Genomic DNA, 16,186 nt, shown 5'->3' with positions numbered 1-16,186 from the left:
AGACATGTTAAGCATCTTGTGTAAGAGATGCTACCAGAAGGTCAGGGAGATGAGGTAGAAACAACCTGTATCAGGTGCTGTTTGGACCACTGACTGGGGAAACAGTCACAGGGCACAACAGACCACAATGCAGGCAAACACTAAAAAATTCAGCAGTACCAGCACTTTTGAACTGATCCTTGAATTTGGATGGGTCCCACTGAGATATACCATGTAGTAGGGGTAACTTTCAGCCTACCTGACTGGGTTAAGAATCGTCCTACCATTTGAGCAAACCGGGCCTTAGGGTAAGAAATCAGTATTTGTATGGTGGATTAGGGAATTCACTGAATTGCCATTTACTAAGGGCTGAAAGAAATACACACCTTGCAAGACAGTAAACTGGTTCAAATGACAATCTGAAACTCCAGCCCACCAAAGTTGCACGTAAGAGTCATATTAAGATGAAACTCAGAAAAAGAAAGTCCATGAAGCAACAATTTTGAAATTCTCTATTTAAAAAAGCAAAGCAACAATGTTCTGCTCCAAAAAACAAATAACTTGGAACTTACAAGTCATTAAACTTTTCCAGTGTTACATCTGGTGTGAATACATCCAAAATTCCAATAACCTTAAAAAAAAGAAAAAAATAAAATTAATGGCTGATTTGGCACAATAAAGCCTAAATTACCTAGTAAGTGAAAAAATATAACCCAAAATATAGTAAGACATTAGCTACAGGCATAAACATGGCAGAAAGAATACCTAAAGTAGTGCCAGGATTTGCTGTGTTAGATTTTATAAGTCAGATGGCAGCTTTACCCTGTGATAAAAAATATAAGTATCTACTGGAACTACAAGTTCAGAGGCTAACCATTTTATGTAAGGGGAGACAGTGTTTTATCACTTTAACTACTGAAGTGTTGAAAATAAACCAGAAAAATCAGTTTATAATATGAAGCACTTTTAAGTGCTCTCCACCTAGCTCAGTCTGATGATTATCAATGAAGTGCACTTTAAATATCTTCTAATTTCAGTAACAGGGTAATTTAGGTATATAGACTACAATAGCTTCTTGGAAGTCCAAAGAAGAACTAAACTTTTTATTGAGAGAAAATTAGCAAGGACTTTATATGATTTACTATGACTTATACCTTAGGTTCTCCAAAGAGCTTTTTTTTTGTCAAACAAAAGCATTCTATCACTGAACAAAGAAATAATAATCTTGTAAAATGGATTTTCCACCACAGCTTTTCCTATTAGTATAGTTTTTGGGAGAACTACACAAACTGACTGGGTGCATTACACTAAATACCAATGCTTCTTTCAAGCCCATTGAACACCAGAAAATTAAATATACAGAACTCAATGCTCAAAAATAAGTAGCTGGAATGATCTAAAGCCAAATTTTAGTTTAGATGCTGCTTAACACAGGCAGTGCCTAAATAACACAGGCTTTGAGCTGTTTCTTTTCTGAGTTTCTTTTCTACCCCTGCCGCTAACTCATGACCATTTCTGTCTCATCAGAGGAAGACTACCAAGCCTCAAGAGTGCTTGTAGTGTTTCCCAAGTGCACTCTGCTATGTCACAGAATCACAAAATATTTTGAGCTGGATCATATAGATCATCAAGTACAACTCTTGTGTGAATGGCCTGGAGGGGGATTGAACCCACAACTTTGCTGTTATTAGCAACATGAGGCTGTGCAGGACTTTGCTAGAAGCAAGCTAAAAGACTAATAAGCTTTATAACCTTGTTGAACCCCATCTTTGTGGCCATACAGACATTAGATTGTATATCAAGAACTCATCCAAATCAGTTATCTTTTAAAAAAAAAGTGAAACTAAAGAGAAGCATGAGCAGAAATGGAGGGGGGAAATGCAAGAAAAAGACAAATTATTTAAAGCTTTAAATCCCCAGCCACAATTAAATCCTCAATGCACATATTTTTAGTCTTTCCACATTAAGGGCAGACTACTCTGGTTAGTCTGGATATTATCAGAATGTCATAATGATGAAGAAGATAGAAAAACTAATAAAAATGAAGGCAGAAAATCACAACTCCCTTTCTTTGTAGCCACATATACCTTTCAAAAAAGTCACTACTAATATTTACCTGGGATGGTTATATGAAACTAATTAAAGAAAAATAAGTACTATAAAACAATAATTAAACCCACAGAGGATATGGTTATTATTTGACGTAATACCTCTAGCGTTAACATTACAGTAAGAATTTTCTTTTTTATGTCAGTTTTACATTAGGTTTTCCTTTTCTCTGTGGAGGTAGTGAGAGAAAGGAGGACAGGATTACAAAGATATACTCCGCAAAAGTGGAGTATAACACAGCTCTACAGGCATTTCCTAAGGCAGTGTGTGTACACAAACAGAGGCACAGAGCATACAGAGCCACAGAAGTTTTATGCTCTCCTCAGATGTACATATATGAAGAAGGAAGTTAACATTTTAGCAGTAATCTTATTTAATATGCATCCTTCCTTACCAACCCCCACTTTCTCAAAAGTCTTACTTGTTCTCCTTGAGCAGGTATTTCCATGCCCTCATATACCTAGGCAAGAACCAGAAGAAAATAAACTCCATCACATCTGAATGTGATGACATTCAAAGACAGTGGGACACCACAATGAGAAGGGACACAGAGGAGGATCAAATAGTGTGGCTGCTCTATTATATGCATCTGTACACCAAGGCATTATCAGGCACCCCAGTGAAACACAGGAGCATGAAGAATATGTTTCCATGTAGAACATACCAACCCCAAAACTCACTAATGAAGTTCACTAACATTCTAACACACATCTATTGAAGTAAACAGAGCTCCTGGTACTTACTTAATGCTGCCTGATGCTCATTATTGCTGAGGTAAGGCTGAAAACTTATGGAGACAAACCTATCATTGCTTCAAATCCTCTACAGTGAATGAAGCCACCAAGACCAATGCTCAGCTCCCAAAGAAAGGAATTTTAAATAATGAACCGGGAAACTCTTGAAATATCCTAAGGATTTCACAACACTTTCTTGCTTTACAAACTAAGTTTTCTGAAAGTCCTGAAATCCATCTTGGTGTCCAAAATAATAAGGCATACTAATAATTAATCAATTTTAAAATAAAAGTGAAGGACTAATTTCCTTTTCCTCAGTGATCTTTATTTAATAATTGTGGCTAGGATTATTTTCCTGTGCTGAAGCAGAGTCATTCATATTTCCATTTAGGCCAGAGATTTTTGCAGCAATATTAAGCACAAGGAAATATGGGACAAAATAAATCCTCTAAGAAGATACAACTCCAGCTAATTGTTCAGGAAAAGGGAAAGAAATGGACAAAGTGTAGTCAACTCCCTCCCCTACAATATGATGGAAAATCCTGTTTCTGTTTGAAACCTCTCAATTATTTGTAAGGAACTTTTTGATGTTCCAGCACTAAAATAAAAGCCATAAACAATGAAAAGAATAATTTTTTTTTATAGTGTTGCTATATAAAATGTAACAGAGATATCTGTGAAACCTTCTATAAATATATTTTTGGTGTTAACCAGCACAATTACTGACACCAGCAGATAAGGAAGCCCAGCTAAGGAATGAACCCAGTACACTCTGCAATGGTAATGAAAAAATCTGTGGAAATCAACAGCAGTGCTGCCTTTCAGCACCTTATTTTACCCCAATTAACTCTGCCAAGAGGCAATGTCTCAAATAAATAAGCCCACAAAGAATACATCTACTGTACATTTGACTTAAATATAACCTGGATTTCTTCAGCCTGCACTGAAGTACTCTAATAGATTTTATCTCAAGGACAGGGTGTAATACTGTGTCACTTCCATAGAACTACAGATTGATTTGGGTTGGAAGGGACCTTTAAGCTCTTGTAGTTCTAATCCCCTACCATTGGCAGAGACACTTTCCACTAGAGCAGGCTGCCCAAAGCCCTATCCAGCTCAGCCTTGGACACTTCTAAGGATGAAGCATCCACATCTTCTTTGAACAATCTGTGCCAGTACCTCACAACCCTCACAGTAAAGAATTTCTTCCTTATGTGCAATCTAAATCTACCATCTTTCAGTTTAAACTGTTGTCCCTTGTCCTGTCACTACGTGTGCTTGTAGAAAGTTCCTCTCCAGCTCTCTTGTAGCCCTGTTTGTGTACTGGAAGGCTGCTCTAAGGTCCCTCCAGAGCCTTCTCCAGGTAGAACAACTTCAACCCTCCCAGTCTGTCTTCATAAGAGGGATGCTCCATCTGGCTGAAGTGCAAATCCACAAAACTATGCATCTACTGGTCTAACTGGTTTTCCACAGGTATGCTTTCACCCAATATATTTACTTTGAAGCCAGCAGGGGCTGGGTATCAGCATCTCCAGCCTTTCTTAACCCTACTGTGTGTGTCCCCTGACCACACTCACCAACTTTACTGTTGTTAACAGATAAATAACAGGTCCACATTGGTATGGTGATTGGTATGGTTTTGGTATGGTTTCTGCCCTTCCTTTCTCAGATGACCTCTTTTCCAAACACTATTCCAACAGCAAAGCACAATGCTGAATAGTTCATTACCTCTACCCTCCCCTGCACTTTGATGTATTGGATTACTTCTATTCAAGAACTGACGCATTACATTACTGTAAAAGACAGTTTCTGATATAAGCAGCAGTACATCAAGAAAAAACCTGAATCTAGTATAAATTAATAAGTAATGTAGGTTACATCTCTCATACATTAAGTGCTGCTTTCTCTTGAAGATGTTATGCATGAAAACACAATGAAGTTGAGTGGCTTTAGCACTCAGGCTAAACATGGAAGCACATTTCTTAAGAGAGAGCCTTGCTGAACTACATATTATGTCACATTAAATTTTCTGTAGGATTAACTTCATGTTCCTGTGCTGTTCTCATCATGGGCACCTGCATCCTTTTCTTACACTAAGAACTCTCAATCTTTTTAAAATTTTTATTATTCATGCCAAGGCTTGGACAACAGTCACCTTTCTTCTTCACAGAGATAAGAGATGCCTGCAAGACCTCCTTTTCTCCTGCCAGTCAGCACACTGGCACTCACAAGCCATACCCATGAGCATCACACTCTTCCTTCAAAGGATTCATATGTAACACTGGACAGATTCAAATCCTGCAGACAGACTCATCTTCATCTCTAGCTTGGATGGCAATCAAAAGAGAAAGTTTGGGTTTCAGTGCTGCTTTTCATATTTCCATTTCATGGAATGAGCTCATTAGTCTGCTTTACCAGTACCCAAGGCTGAGTGTGAATAAATGGCTACCAGCTGAAGCCCAGCCTACATAAAGCACCTATTAGTCTAGTTAGGAAAATAGGCAGAAATTACTATGCTGACTTACTGACTTTTGAGTACCAAAATTAAATTACTACAGTGTCCTGTTAGCTCCCTAGATGTGCTTTCAGCCTGCAGAAAAGCAGGCAGGAGTGTTTCTCCCTTACAAATTTTTGACAGCAATAAACTGTCCAGTTATAACTGTGTTTTTGCTTTCGTAAGGACCAATAAGGAGATCTGCCATTTCCAAACAGGAAATATATGCACTTCAGTGGCATATATGTACCCAAAGAATGCGAATTTTTATTTGGTGCAGTCCTGAAGGACTTGCTGCAGGAAACCTCTTCTAACATAGTGAGCACGCTCTCATCCATTACGGCATCACTCATCTACAACTCCCTTGTTGGTCTGATTTTGTACACTGCAGATGCTGTTGCTTTTCATTGCTCATGTCAGGCTAGAAGAACTGCAAAAGGTGACAGATTTAAGATTTTCTCAAGCAAGAACATAGTGTGACCAACTATTTTCTCTGGAACTAATTCTTCCCCTGGTTGACACTCTTTTTATTTTTTCAAAATAAAAAAGAAAACAGAATTAAAAAGCAGCCAACCTAAAAGTGTACAATCCTCAGAAATGTAACTGCAAAGAGACAGATAACTTGGTGTCTGCTGAATATCTAATTCCTTCCAAAGGGGAAGAAAATGCTACATGCTTTTCATGATGCAAAACACACACTGGTCTTCAGATGTGGGAATACACCAGAGAATAATTTCCACTCTGAGCAATGAATGAGAGCATAATATAGAGTACCTTTAAACAAATGGTACAGTGGCCTCTTACATACAGACTTTCTAGGAAGTGAAAACATCTGTAGAATATTAACTGACCCAAGAAATGTTTAATGGGCATTTGTCAAAATTTTACACCAGAAACACATACAGACTTTAACTGGTAGAACTGCATCAGGATTCCCGTGGGTGCCTATATGTACACATAGGCATATACCTATGTACAAACACCACACTTTGAAAAAAACCCCACCCTGTTCTGACACGAGCCATCAGCATGAGCCATTGCTCTTCTCTTCCTCTCACCACTGCCATCTCTCCTTGACAGCCATTCTGCATTCCTGCTTGAAAACTTCTCTAAACAAATTGAAGGTGAGGAGAGCACCAGGGCTGGACCACTGCAAACAACTGTGCACTTGTTTCAACAAAGCGGGTATCAACGTATCACTTACAGTCCAAATGTATAAGAAAATCCAAGTTGTTTGCCAAAAGAAACTAGAGGTTCTGCACCTCCACTTACTTGTCTGGGTTTCACTCTGCATACACAGACATCTCCATTAACTGCAGATGAATACACAAATGTAGAGCTATGCAAATGTTTGAGAGCTAAAGCCAGGGCCAAAGTTACGCTGGACATATTTTCACTGCTTTTGGTTTTAAGCCAGAGCTATAGTAGGTAAATTTTAAAGGTCCTCATTTCAAATGAACTCAAAATGGACAGAAACATGGAACAGAAGCAGCACTAATGGAAAATATTTCCTGAAGGTAAAAAGACTGCTCCTCTGTACAAGACTCAGCAGATGTGAATGAAATAATCAAGAGCTGCTAAGGCTGTAGTAGGATGAATACTACAAACTAGCATGATTATATGAAGGAGAAAAACAACTCCAAGAAGTGCTTTCTTCATTTTGCCTTAACTGTGTTTATTCCTCATTTCCATACCATGCCCTTCCATATACCAGCTATTTATACAGCTGCAGAGTGATCTAGCAGCATATCCCACTGGAAAGAAACTTTTCTTTCTGACAATGTCTTAGGAATTGATCTGGGTTAGACTGCTTCTTTAGTAGAAGAAACAGCTTATGGAGTTCTGGAAACATCCCGTGTCCTCTCAAATTAAAAGGCCTACCAAAAAAAAAAAAAAATCATACCAGTGCCATTAAAGACCAATTTATCTCTTAACAGGCAAGTCTCATCCTCCTCACACACAGCCTCTGTCCCTTGGCCCTCCACACTTCTTTGGATTTGTTTGCCAAGGGCTGATGAGAAGTCCCATGTGATCAAGTCTGCACAGTTTATATGGGAACATTCCTCAATACATGGTCTACATAGAAATATGCCTCACTACATTTACTTGAGAGACCTTACAGAGAGCAAAGGTCTAATGAAAGGTGGTATGCCAGCAACCAGTCAGCTCCTGAAAATGCCTGAATACACAAGCAAATTGACCTGTGACCTAGCTTCCCTACAAAGTAAAATACAAATCCAATAAAATTCAGTAGAATAACTCCTGTATTTGCTTTTACAGGATTTCTGGTCATCCTACAATCCTTCTACATAAAAAGATGACCGTATTTCTCAAAGGGGGTATAATGGAGGTCATCTAGGGTATTAAGCATTAATTTTCCTCCATTTTTCTTCACTGACATGCTGATGAATTGCATCACTGAGACACAGGTTTAATGGTATCTTCTGCTATCTTAATGGAGGATCAGAGCTGCTATTTTTAACACAATGTGTCAGACCATTATAATTTCTTCCATCATTCTGAATACAGCATAAGGTTAAATAAACTGTGATAATGTATTGCTGTATGCTTAACACAAAAATTCCCTGAAAGCTACGAGGGGCAGAGATGGCCCACTGAGAGGTAATCATAGTGAAAAAATAAAACATCACACTTTCCTTAAAAGCCAATATCAAATTCCTCATGATTACAGAAGTAATTTTGAATCAAAAACAGGTCAGAAGAGTGAACTGGATGTAATTTTAACTATCAAATAAACAGAAGGAAGGTCTTTACTGTGACGGTGGTGAGATAGTGGAACAGGCTGCCCAGAGAAGTTGTGGCTGCCCCATCCCTGGAAGTGTTCAAGGTCAGGTTGGATGGGGTTCTGAGCAGCCTGGTTTAGTGAAAGTTATCCCTGCCCACAGCAGAAGGGTTAGAACTAGATGATCTTTCATATCCCTTTCAGTGCAGGCCATTTTGTGGTTCTATGTTTCTATGACATGCAAAAAGAAGCTCTTTGACAGAGTGACTGTGGGTCAAAAGGGTCGGGCTGAAAATCACAATGAGAAGCAATACTGCCATTCTGGTTTAATTTTGGATGGGTAGAACAGCTAAAGGAGTACCCTTGAGATCAGCTCATGAACTGAAAATCCTAAAAGGCATTGCTGCTGCTTCTAATTCACCACGGCAAACACAACAGACAAAAGGGAGTGAGGCTGGGGTGGCAGACAGGAATTGTCTTGATGGCTGTACTGCCATGTCAGTCTCATCACAGATGGGTGGAACAGTCAGTTTCTGCCTCCAATCCCTGCAGGATCATTTATTTCGTCTTTGTTCTCTAATAAGTAAATGCCATAATTCATGCTAAAACTTTTCCTTAGTACATAAACCTCTTCTTTCTGTGGCCCACACTGTTTCCTAAGATTGTAAATCATTCCCTTCCTTCATATATATTGATCTGTAACTTGTACAGATTGTGCTTAGGTTCCCCAGTGAGCATTTTCTTCTGAACTCTTTAATTACTAATTGATCCCACAGTGGAGTTCTAGGGTATTATTTGAAAGGGCATACACTGCATAAAACCTGCTAAGAGTGGAAAATGCTACCCAACAGATTATTCTGGGAAGTGGAAGAAAAATAATCTCAAAATTCTGGACACAGTTAGGAGCTTGGCAACTGCATGGGCTGCTCTGCTCCCAAAAGTTCAGTAAAGAAAATGCTGAGAGTATTAAAGCCCATATACAGAAGTTTCCTGCAAACATTAACTCCTAAACATATGCAGCAGTGGTTATAAGGCAGTTACTTTGAAGTAATCAGACTAAAAGTTTTAGATTAAAACAAGCAGACGGTTTCTTAAACCTACAAAAAGCTCTTTTTCCTTCTGGACTGTCAGGATAGCCCACAGATTATTCCTCAAACAAACCTAGTTTGTACTCACAATATTAGTATTATAATGTTTAATGGCAATGACTAGTTATTGTTATTACCGCTTTCTCTCATCCTCACTTTTGATCTCTCAGCTTTTTGTGAAGGCCCTCTGAATGGAGGTATGCTCTAATCTTCCACATCAACTAACATTTTAAACTATGTTCTCATGCATAATGTTAACAACTCCCTCCAAACTATAAGGTTTTTTTATCCCATACACATTCTTCATGAACAGCACTTAAAACTACTGCTGTGACCCTGGGACTCTTCTCAGTTGGAATCCATGCTTTCACTCCATAAATACTGTTTTTGCACAAACTTCCTCTTTATTTTTCCGAAACCCCTAAGCAGTATTGGAATAATGAATCTCTCTCCCAATCATACTTTCAGTACTTCTTTCTATAGCTGTTCTTCTTTGATGTTACATGGGAATTATGTTCAGAATTCTGTTACCTATTCTCTACTTCACAGTAAAGGAATTTGTTAAATAATTTGCGGACCTTCCCCTTTTCCCATTACTATCAGCCTGAAAGGTTCAAATGCTTTGTGTATGTGCATCTTCATGCAAGGGAATAAAAAAAAAAAAAAAAAAAGAAAGAAAAAAAAGAAGAAAAGATGATGCTGGCACCTGAAACCCATGGATTTGTGCTCTGTATTCTCCCACAACACACAGAACATAGTAATGGAGACTGTAATTTCTGGTCTTTAATCCCTCTCACTAGCACTGAGCATATTGTACTGTGGTCCTAATGTTCCCCACCCAATCTTTCCTACATGGAAATTAAGTGGTGTTTCCCACAGGATATTCTAGTTTGTGTGAATTGAAGTTTGTAGGATAGGCAGATAAAAAAACAGGCTGAAAGATTCCATTATTCCATTCAGCTACACATCTGCCTTGTCCGAATATGCATATTTTCTTTGATTTAGAATGCCTAAGCTGTGGATTTGAGCTAACAACTCACGTTTTCATGCTTCATGTGTTTCAGGAGACGCAGCTCTCGGTAAGCTCGTTTGGCAAAGAGTTCAGACTGAAACGGCCGGTACAATTTCTTAATGGCCACTTTGGTACCACTTCTTCCATCGACGGCTGAGCTTTAAGGGAAAATAAGTCTGGTGAGCAAGGACCGAAGCAAGTCTGCAAACCCCAGCAAACCCGGCCAGCACCGGGCAGCGGCTGCATCCTGCCCCGTGCTGCCGGGCTCTCGGCCCGCAGCCGCCCGTGCCACGGGAGCAGACCACCTCCCCAAAGCACCTCCGCCAGCAGCCATCTCATTTCGATCGTTTAAAGCCTGCCAGACTCTGTGATGAAATGTAGACAATTATCAAAAGCTTTAAAGACGAACATCTGCGGAGTGGAGAAAGAAAAATCCCCAAGCCAAAAATAAGACAAAAAAACCCACAAAACGCCCAAACCCACCACCAATGCAGAGCCAAACCAAGGGGCCCACCCCAAGGGCTACAACCCCCCGAGTTTCAGGGACGCTGCCGCTCCGGGGTGCCGCGGGCAGCGCTCCCCGGCAGGGCTGAGGCAGCGCTCCGGGCTCTGCTCGCTCCAGGGACGGAACACGCGAACAGCCCGGCCCGGGGCGGCCCCGCTGTTCACCTGGCCGCCCCTCTGCCCCCGAGGGGCCGACGGCACCGGGCGGGGCCAGCCCGGGTCCGAACAACAACCGGGAAAAGTTGGCAGGGAGCAACACGCCAGAGGGCCGGGCCCGGCAGCACCCCCCGGGCCGGGACAGAGGCCGCCGCCGCTCGCCCCCGGGCTGCCCCCCGCCGCCCCGCTCACCACACGGCTCCGTAGGCACCGGACCCCACCGGCTGCAGGTCCCGATAGCGGTCCCGCACTTCCCAGAGGGTCTTGGTGATCTCCTGCCGGTAGAAGCCATTCTTGGGGGAGGACATGGCGCTGCCGACCCCCACCGGCACGCGCCGACAAAGAGCCCGGGCCAGGGGAGCGGGAGCGGCCGGCGCCGCCAAGCCGGGCTGCGCTGGGGGGCTGGGCCTGAGCGAGCGGCACCGCCCGCGCCCGCCCCGCGCAGCCCCGCCCGCCGCCCCCCTCAGCGCGGGGGACCGGCAGTGGGAGCGGCCCCGGCCCCGCGGCGCCCTGCCTGCCTCCCCTCCTGCGCCGGCGTCTGGGGCAGCTCTCCACCGAGGCTGGGGCGCGAAGGGCACGGTGTCTCGGCGGCGGCCGAGCGTGCCCGGACAGGGAGGCAGGTGCCGAGGCTCTCGCTGTCCGTGCGAGTCCTTGCGGTGGGGACCAAACTCCTCCCGGCCGTCTCTTCCCCGCCACGGTGCGAACCCTCACGGGGGCCCGTTTTGCGTTTATGCTCAAGTTCCTGTGAGGTGCCATCGGCTGCTGCATCAAAGTGTTAAGGAGTACGAGAAGCTGTAGCTGGTAGGGCTGGGAGTCCAAAAGTAAGCTTTTGTATAGCCTCTGTCCGGAGATGAACAGCTGAGGGGTCCCCAGATCATCCCAGGGTCAGACCACAAGTTACAACAGTATTTCATATAGTTAAATAAAAACCAGCACGCACTTGGTTCAGGTGCTCAGAGCAAGTGGTCCTGTGCATGGCTGAAGTGAACTGGAATGGAATTGTTGCAGCAGTGGTTTGAAATGATTGCAGCGCTGGAGTATGGACAAGACCAACCTTCTCACTAGTTCTGTAATAAATAGGCCTGGGTAAGCAACACATGTAAGGCAAAGACGTGGTTTAAAATATGTTTTGTATGTTCTTTGTTTGAATATAATTAAAATTATTGTCCTTCAGGGTCTGGTAAAGCCTTTGTTTTGTTTGACTTCACCCCTGAGCAGTGTTGCTGAGGTTAGATAATTCAGATTTGCTGTCACTAGAGTTTAATTTGTGGTTTAGCTCTAAAGGGGCAATCTGGACAAGTTTCATGGCTCCCAGTGCCATTTTGGTAGCTGTCAGGAGCACAGCCCTTTTTGTGCCTGACTACCAAACGTGGAAGAGCTGCCCTGCCCTTGCTCCTCCGGGGGTACAGGAAGAGCACAACCTTCCAGCTACCTGCCCTGGGCTCCAGTGCTGCTCTCCACTGACCTGTTCGAATCTCTGGCTTAGTGAGAATGGGGAGCAACCTTCTGACATTTAACAGTTAACATGAGGCTTGTGAGAAGTGTTAGATCAATGGTAGATGTATACTTTTAAATATCCACTGCCCCAGGAGATTATTTTTTAATTTCTCACATCCCTTCTATGCTGTTTGCCATTCAGATATCAGTGTGATATGTGGTACAATTAAGGCAAAGGATAGAGCAGCTTCCTCTTGTTTTGAACTAGTCCATTAGTTAAATTACTTTTAATGACCATTGTATATGTTTCTAATACATAGAAGATTAGTTCTGTTTGTCATCCCTCACGTACTTTTCCTTTATCCAGTTGTGACAAAGTGGTACTTTTTTACTACTTGCTTTTTATCAAGGCAGAAATTAGATGGTTTTGATACAGATAAAAGTACTAACTTAAAATCAAGACAAAGTCACTCTTGTGCAGAAGCTGGGAATATTACAGAGCAACTCTTTAAATACATTTTAAATTGACAAAGTTATCCATTGCTGGTTTTCCCATGTACATTACTTCAAGTAAGTATTTTGGCCTACTTTGCTATAGATGAAGTAGCCTAACTAATGCTAGCTAATTAAGATATTTTTGTCTAATAAACCATTCAAAATGTCTATGAAGGGAATGATGCAAGAAGCTTGGGTCCATCCCAAGCTGGTAGATCTCACAGCAGTGTCACAAACTGCGTGAGTCTCTGCACCCTCACCTGCTAGGCTCAGCTGGATACATGGTGATGTGTTTTCCCAAAGACAGTTTGTTGCAAGGGGACTAATAGATGCTACAGCCATATCTTATTCTGGGCAATGTGTACTTGACAGGATAGATTAAAAAAAGAAAGCTATCAGATATTTCTCCTTCTGGCATATGTTTATTGTAAAGTAAATAGAAAAAAAAAGTAACATTAACAAAAAATAATGAATGCATTAATGGTGCAAAAATTGCACTTTTCTAATGCTTATCCCATAAAGGGAAGACTTAAGAGATACCAGAATGTGGTGGGTTTTTTTTAAAGAGCCAACTTTTGATGTGCTGGACACTTGCCATTAGCTCCAAAGCATATGAGGTAGATGGGATGGGTACAGTACTCTTTCTAATCCCTCTTGGAACTGAGAGCTCAATTTCCCTCCGGCCTGGAGGTGAAGCTTTGGTACTGAAGCAGAAGCTCTACAAGCAAGAAGTGAGAAATCTAACCATACTTTCCTGAGAAATCCTACATGTATGAAGTCTGGTAAGAGAGTTTGATGGCAAGCTGCTCACCACAAACTGTCACTTGGAGATGGCAAAATGGCACAGGCCTGTTTGTCAGGAGCTGAACTGTGGGCAAGTTGCTGGGCCCTGGGCATCAGTGTGAGCAGGGAGAAGGGACTGACACCTGATCTCCAGTCCCTAACCCTAACCCTAACCCTACACTGATAATGTGCAGGAAAGGAGACCATACAAAGTCCTTTGAAAAATCAAACATCTTCCCACTTTTCTGCCTGTTTATCTGTGATCTATCTTTCATATGATCATTTTATTCTTGATACACTAATTCACATATGAATAATTTGGCCGTGTAAAACGTACCTTCAATGTCAATAAACAAAAAATATTGCCGAATTGTTGAAAGCTGATTCCTAGAACATTATTATTTTTAACAAGATTTCTATATCCCCTCCTTCAAAAAATCCTCTGTATGTCTACTTAGACCTGTTGCCATAGAGGAAGTAAGTTCATTCCATTTATTAAAACAAGAAGTGAAGCTTATAAAATAGTAATTAAAAAATCTGTTTTAATCGGATAATACTCTTGTGCTATTTTATCCCTACCCTTCCCCACTGGAGTCTCTGCCAAGTATTTTGCAACTTTTCTGATTTTGTCTCTCTGCCCCATGAGCAGGGTGTTTCAGTTCCAGTTTCTGTGACATGTAGCCCTCCTGGGGACCTTGCTATGTTTTAAGGTCACTCAGCCATCAGCAGAAAGGAGTAAGTATCTACCACCTAAGTGGTTCTTTTATTTTAAAAAATAATTAAACCTATATGTTTCATTTTTTCAAGAGGTCAAGTGAGAACTTACTTAATAACTATGTACTACCCCATTATCCCTGCTTGCTGGATGTTGGTGGAGGAAGAGAGGCCAATTGTAGAGAGTAGTGGATACATATGTATAAATCAACTACTTTTAACACTCTCCTAACTTACACTCCTCAGAATCCACCAAGTTTTCTCCCACAGTAGACTGAAGAAGTTTAATTTTTTAACTATCACAGATTATTGCAGTATGAAATGCTATAGTCTACAGAGCAAAAAAAAAACACCAAAACAAAACTTCTTCAAGTTTCCCAACTTCAATGCAAAAATCATATGAAAAGAGCATTAATGGATATCACTGATGGACAGCTTTACTCATTTGTCAGGGCATAGTTGTGCACGTCTCCTGTTTAAACCACCCAAACCATTCTTACCCCTATCTTATCCATCCTTCTCAATCCTACCTTAGTTTTCTTTGTTTCCACCACAACCTAATGAGAGAGCTGAGTAGGATAGGAGTACTGTATGTAATTTTTGCACAGCATGTAATTTAACTATGCGTTCTTGATTTGAGCAATCAGGCTCTAATATTAAGTAGGCATATATTATTGTATCTGAGTGCTAATCCACAGGATATTATTCTATAAGGAACAAAGTATTGCTCAGTGGAGGCTGCCAGTTATGGCAGATTTAGTGTATAGTTGTCTCAGTGCTGCCACTGTGATTCAGTACTTCTATGGTGTCCAGTATTACTTGTGGTCAAATTGAAATCTAAAAGGACTGGCTAAAACCTCTGTGCTATGGTACATATCTTAATTTGTGACAATAATTGGAGCTGGGGGACTACAGGCGTGCAAAATGAAGCATTTATATGTCTGCAGGATTGAAGCCTAATTGAAGAGTTTTGCTCATTATGGAGAAATTTCTGGTCTAATGGATTAAATGTCAGATTGGTTAGAAGATCAGTGTTCACATAGACAGCTCACAATATATTCCCTCCTTGTAGTGAAAACTTAGACCCTTTTAGGTGTATCAGTTCAATATTTTGTCTCAGAGTAGAAAGGAAGGCAGTGGCAGCAACACTCATGTAGCTTTCTAAATCTCTTGGTACTACTGCCTTAAAACCCCTTACCCAGACTCAAATTAATGACACTTGGTACTCCCACTTGTGTAGGTGTGCTGAATTTCTGAGGACCAGTGTTTGCATCCATAAACACTAGCAGCAGAAACAGCAATGTGTGAGAAGAAAGCAGCTGCTTTTAAAGCAAATGGAAGTGTTGCTATTAATTCCTTCCTAAAGAGACTGATCGTGTCAAGGTTGAACCCCTTTCTGCTGCTAACAAAAGACACTGTTTACCCAATTTACAATGCAATTCTCTTTTCACAAGAGCTTAATCTTTACCACTGCTCATTTGTCAGGGATTCTTGGGCCAAGTCAGTGATTTACAGGTGTAGCAAAGGATACTTAAATAATACGTGCTGACAGTTCAGTATGGTACTTTTTGGACAGATTCATCTTTGACCAGGTGCCAAGAGTGGGGAAAGTGGAGGCCTGTTTTCTTATGATCCAGGAGCACATGTGACAGGAAGAAAGGAAGGAAGTAACTTTTGTACTGGCTGCTTCCCACCTCTGTCAAAGTTTCTTTTGCTGCCCACATGTGGTCCTTGAAAAGGTTGCTCCCCTCCTGACACTTAGGGTGAGCTTGCTGTGTCAGATCTTGCAGCACACTGACCCTCCTCCCCTTTTGCTTTCATCTGGTATATCATATCAAAAAGGCACCAAGACCTAGAACTCTGCAACAATGTTGTCTAAATAATGACTCTTGACCTATTGATAACGATGTGTTTCTTTTCATATATCAGTGTTGATTA

General features: G+C 41.4%; 1 protein-coding gene across 1 annotated transcript in view; it reads right to left on the bottom strand.

Moving 5' to 3' along the window:
* The window catches only part of LOC131592347 (mitogen-activated protein kinase 12-like), a 29,930-nt gene extending 18,803 nt beyond the window's left edge, over positions 1–11,127 (bottom strand). Inside the window, exons 1-3 of the mRNA XM_058863787.1 lie at positions 11,012–11,127; positions 10,188–10,317; positions 552–610 (exon numbers count right to left, since the gene is read on the bottom strand). Of these exons, the coding sequence (XP_058719770.1) occupies positions 552–610; positions 10,188–10,317; positions 11,012–11,127 (305 nt within the window). The remainder of the gene's footprint in view (positions 1–551; positions 611–10,187; positions 10,318–11,011) is intronic.
* Between the last annotated feature and the right edge of the window lie 5,059 nt (positions 11,128–16,186).

Source organism: Poecile atricapillus, chromosome W (genome assembly GCF_030490865.1).
Source record: "Poecile atricapillus isolate bPoeAtr1 chromosome W, bPoeAtr1.hap1, whole genome shotgun sequence".
NCBI classification, from domain to species: domain Eukaryota; kingdom Metazoa; phylum Chordata; class Aves; order Passeriformes; family Paridae; genus Poecile; species Poecile atricapillus.
The sequence above is the reverse complement of the archived record's forward strand: the minus strand, read 5'-3'. Positions and strand labels throughout refer to the sequence as shown.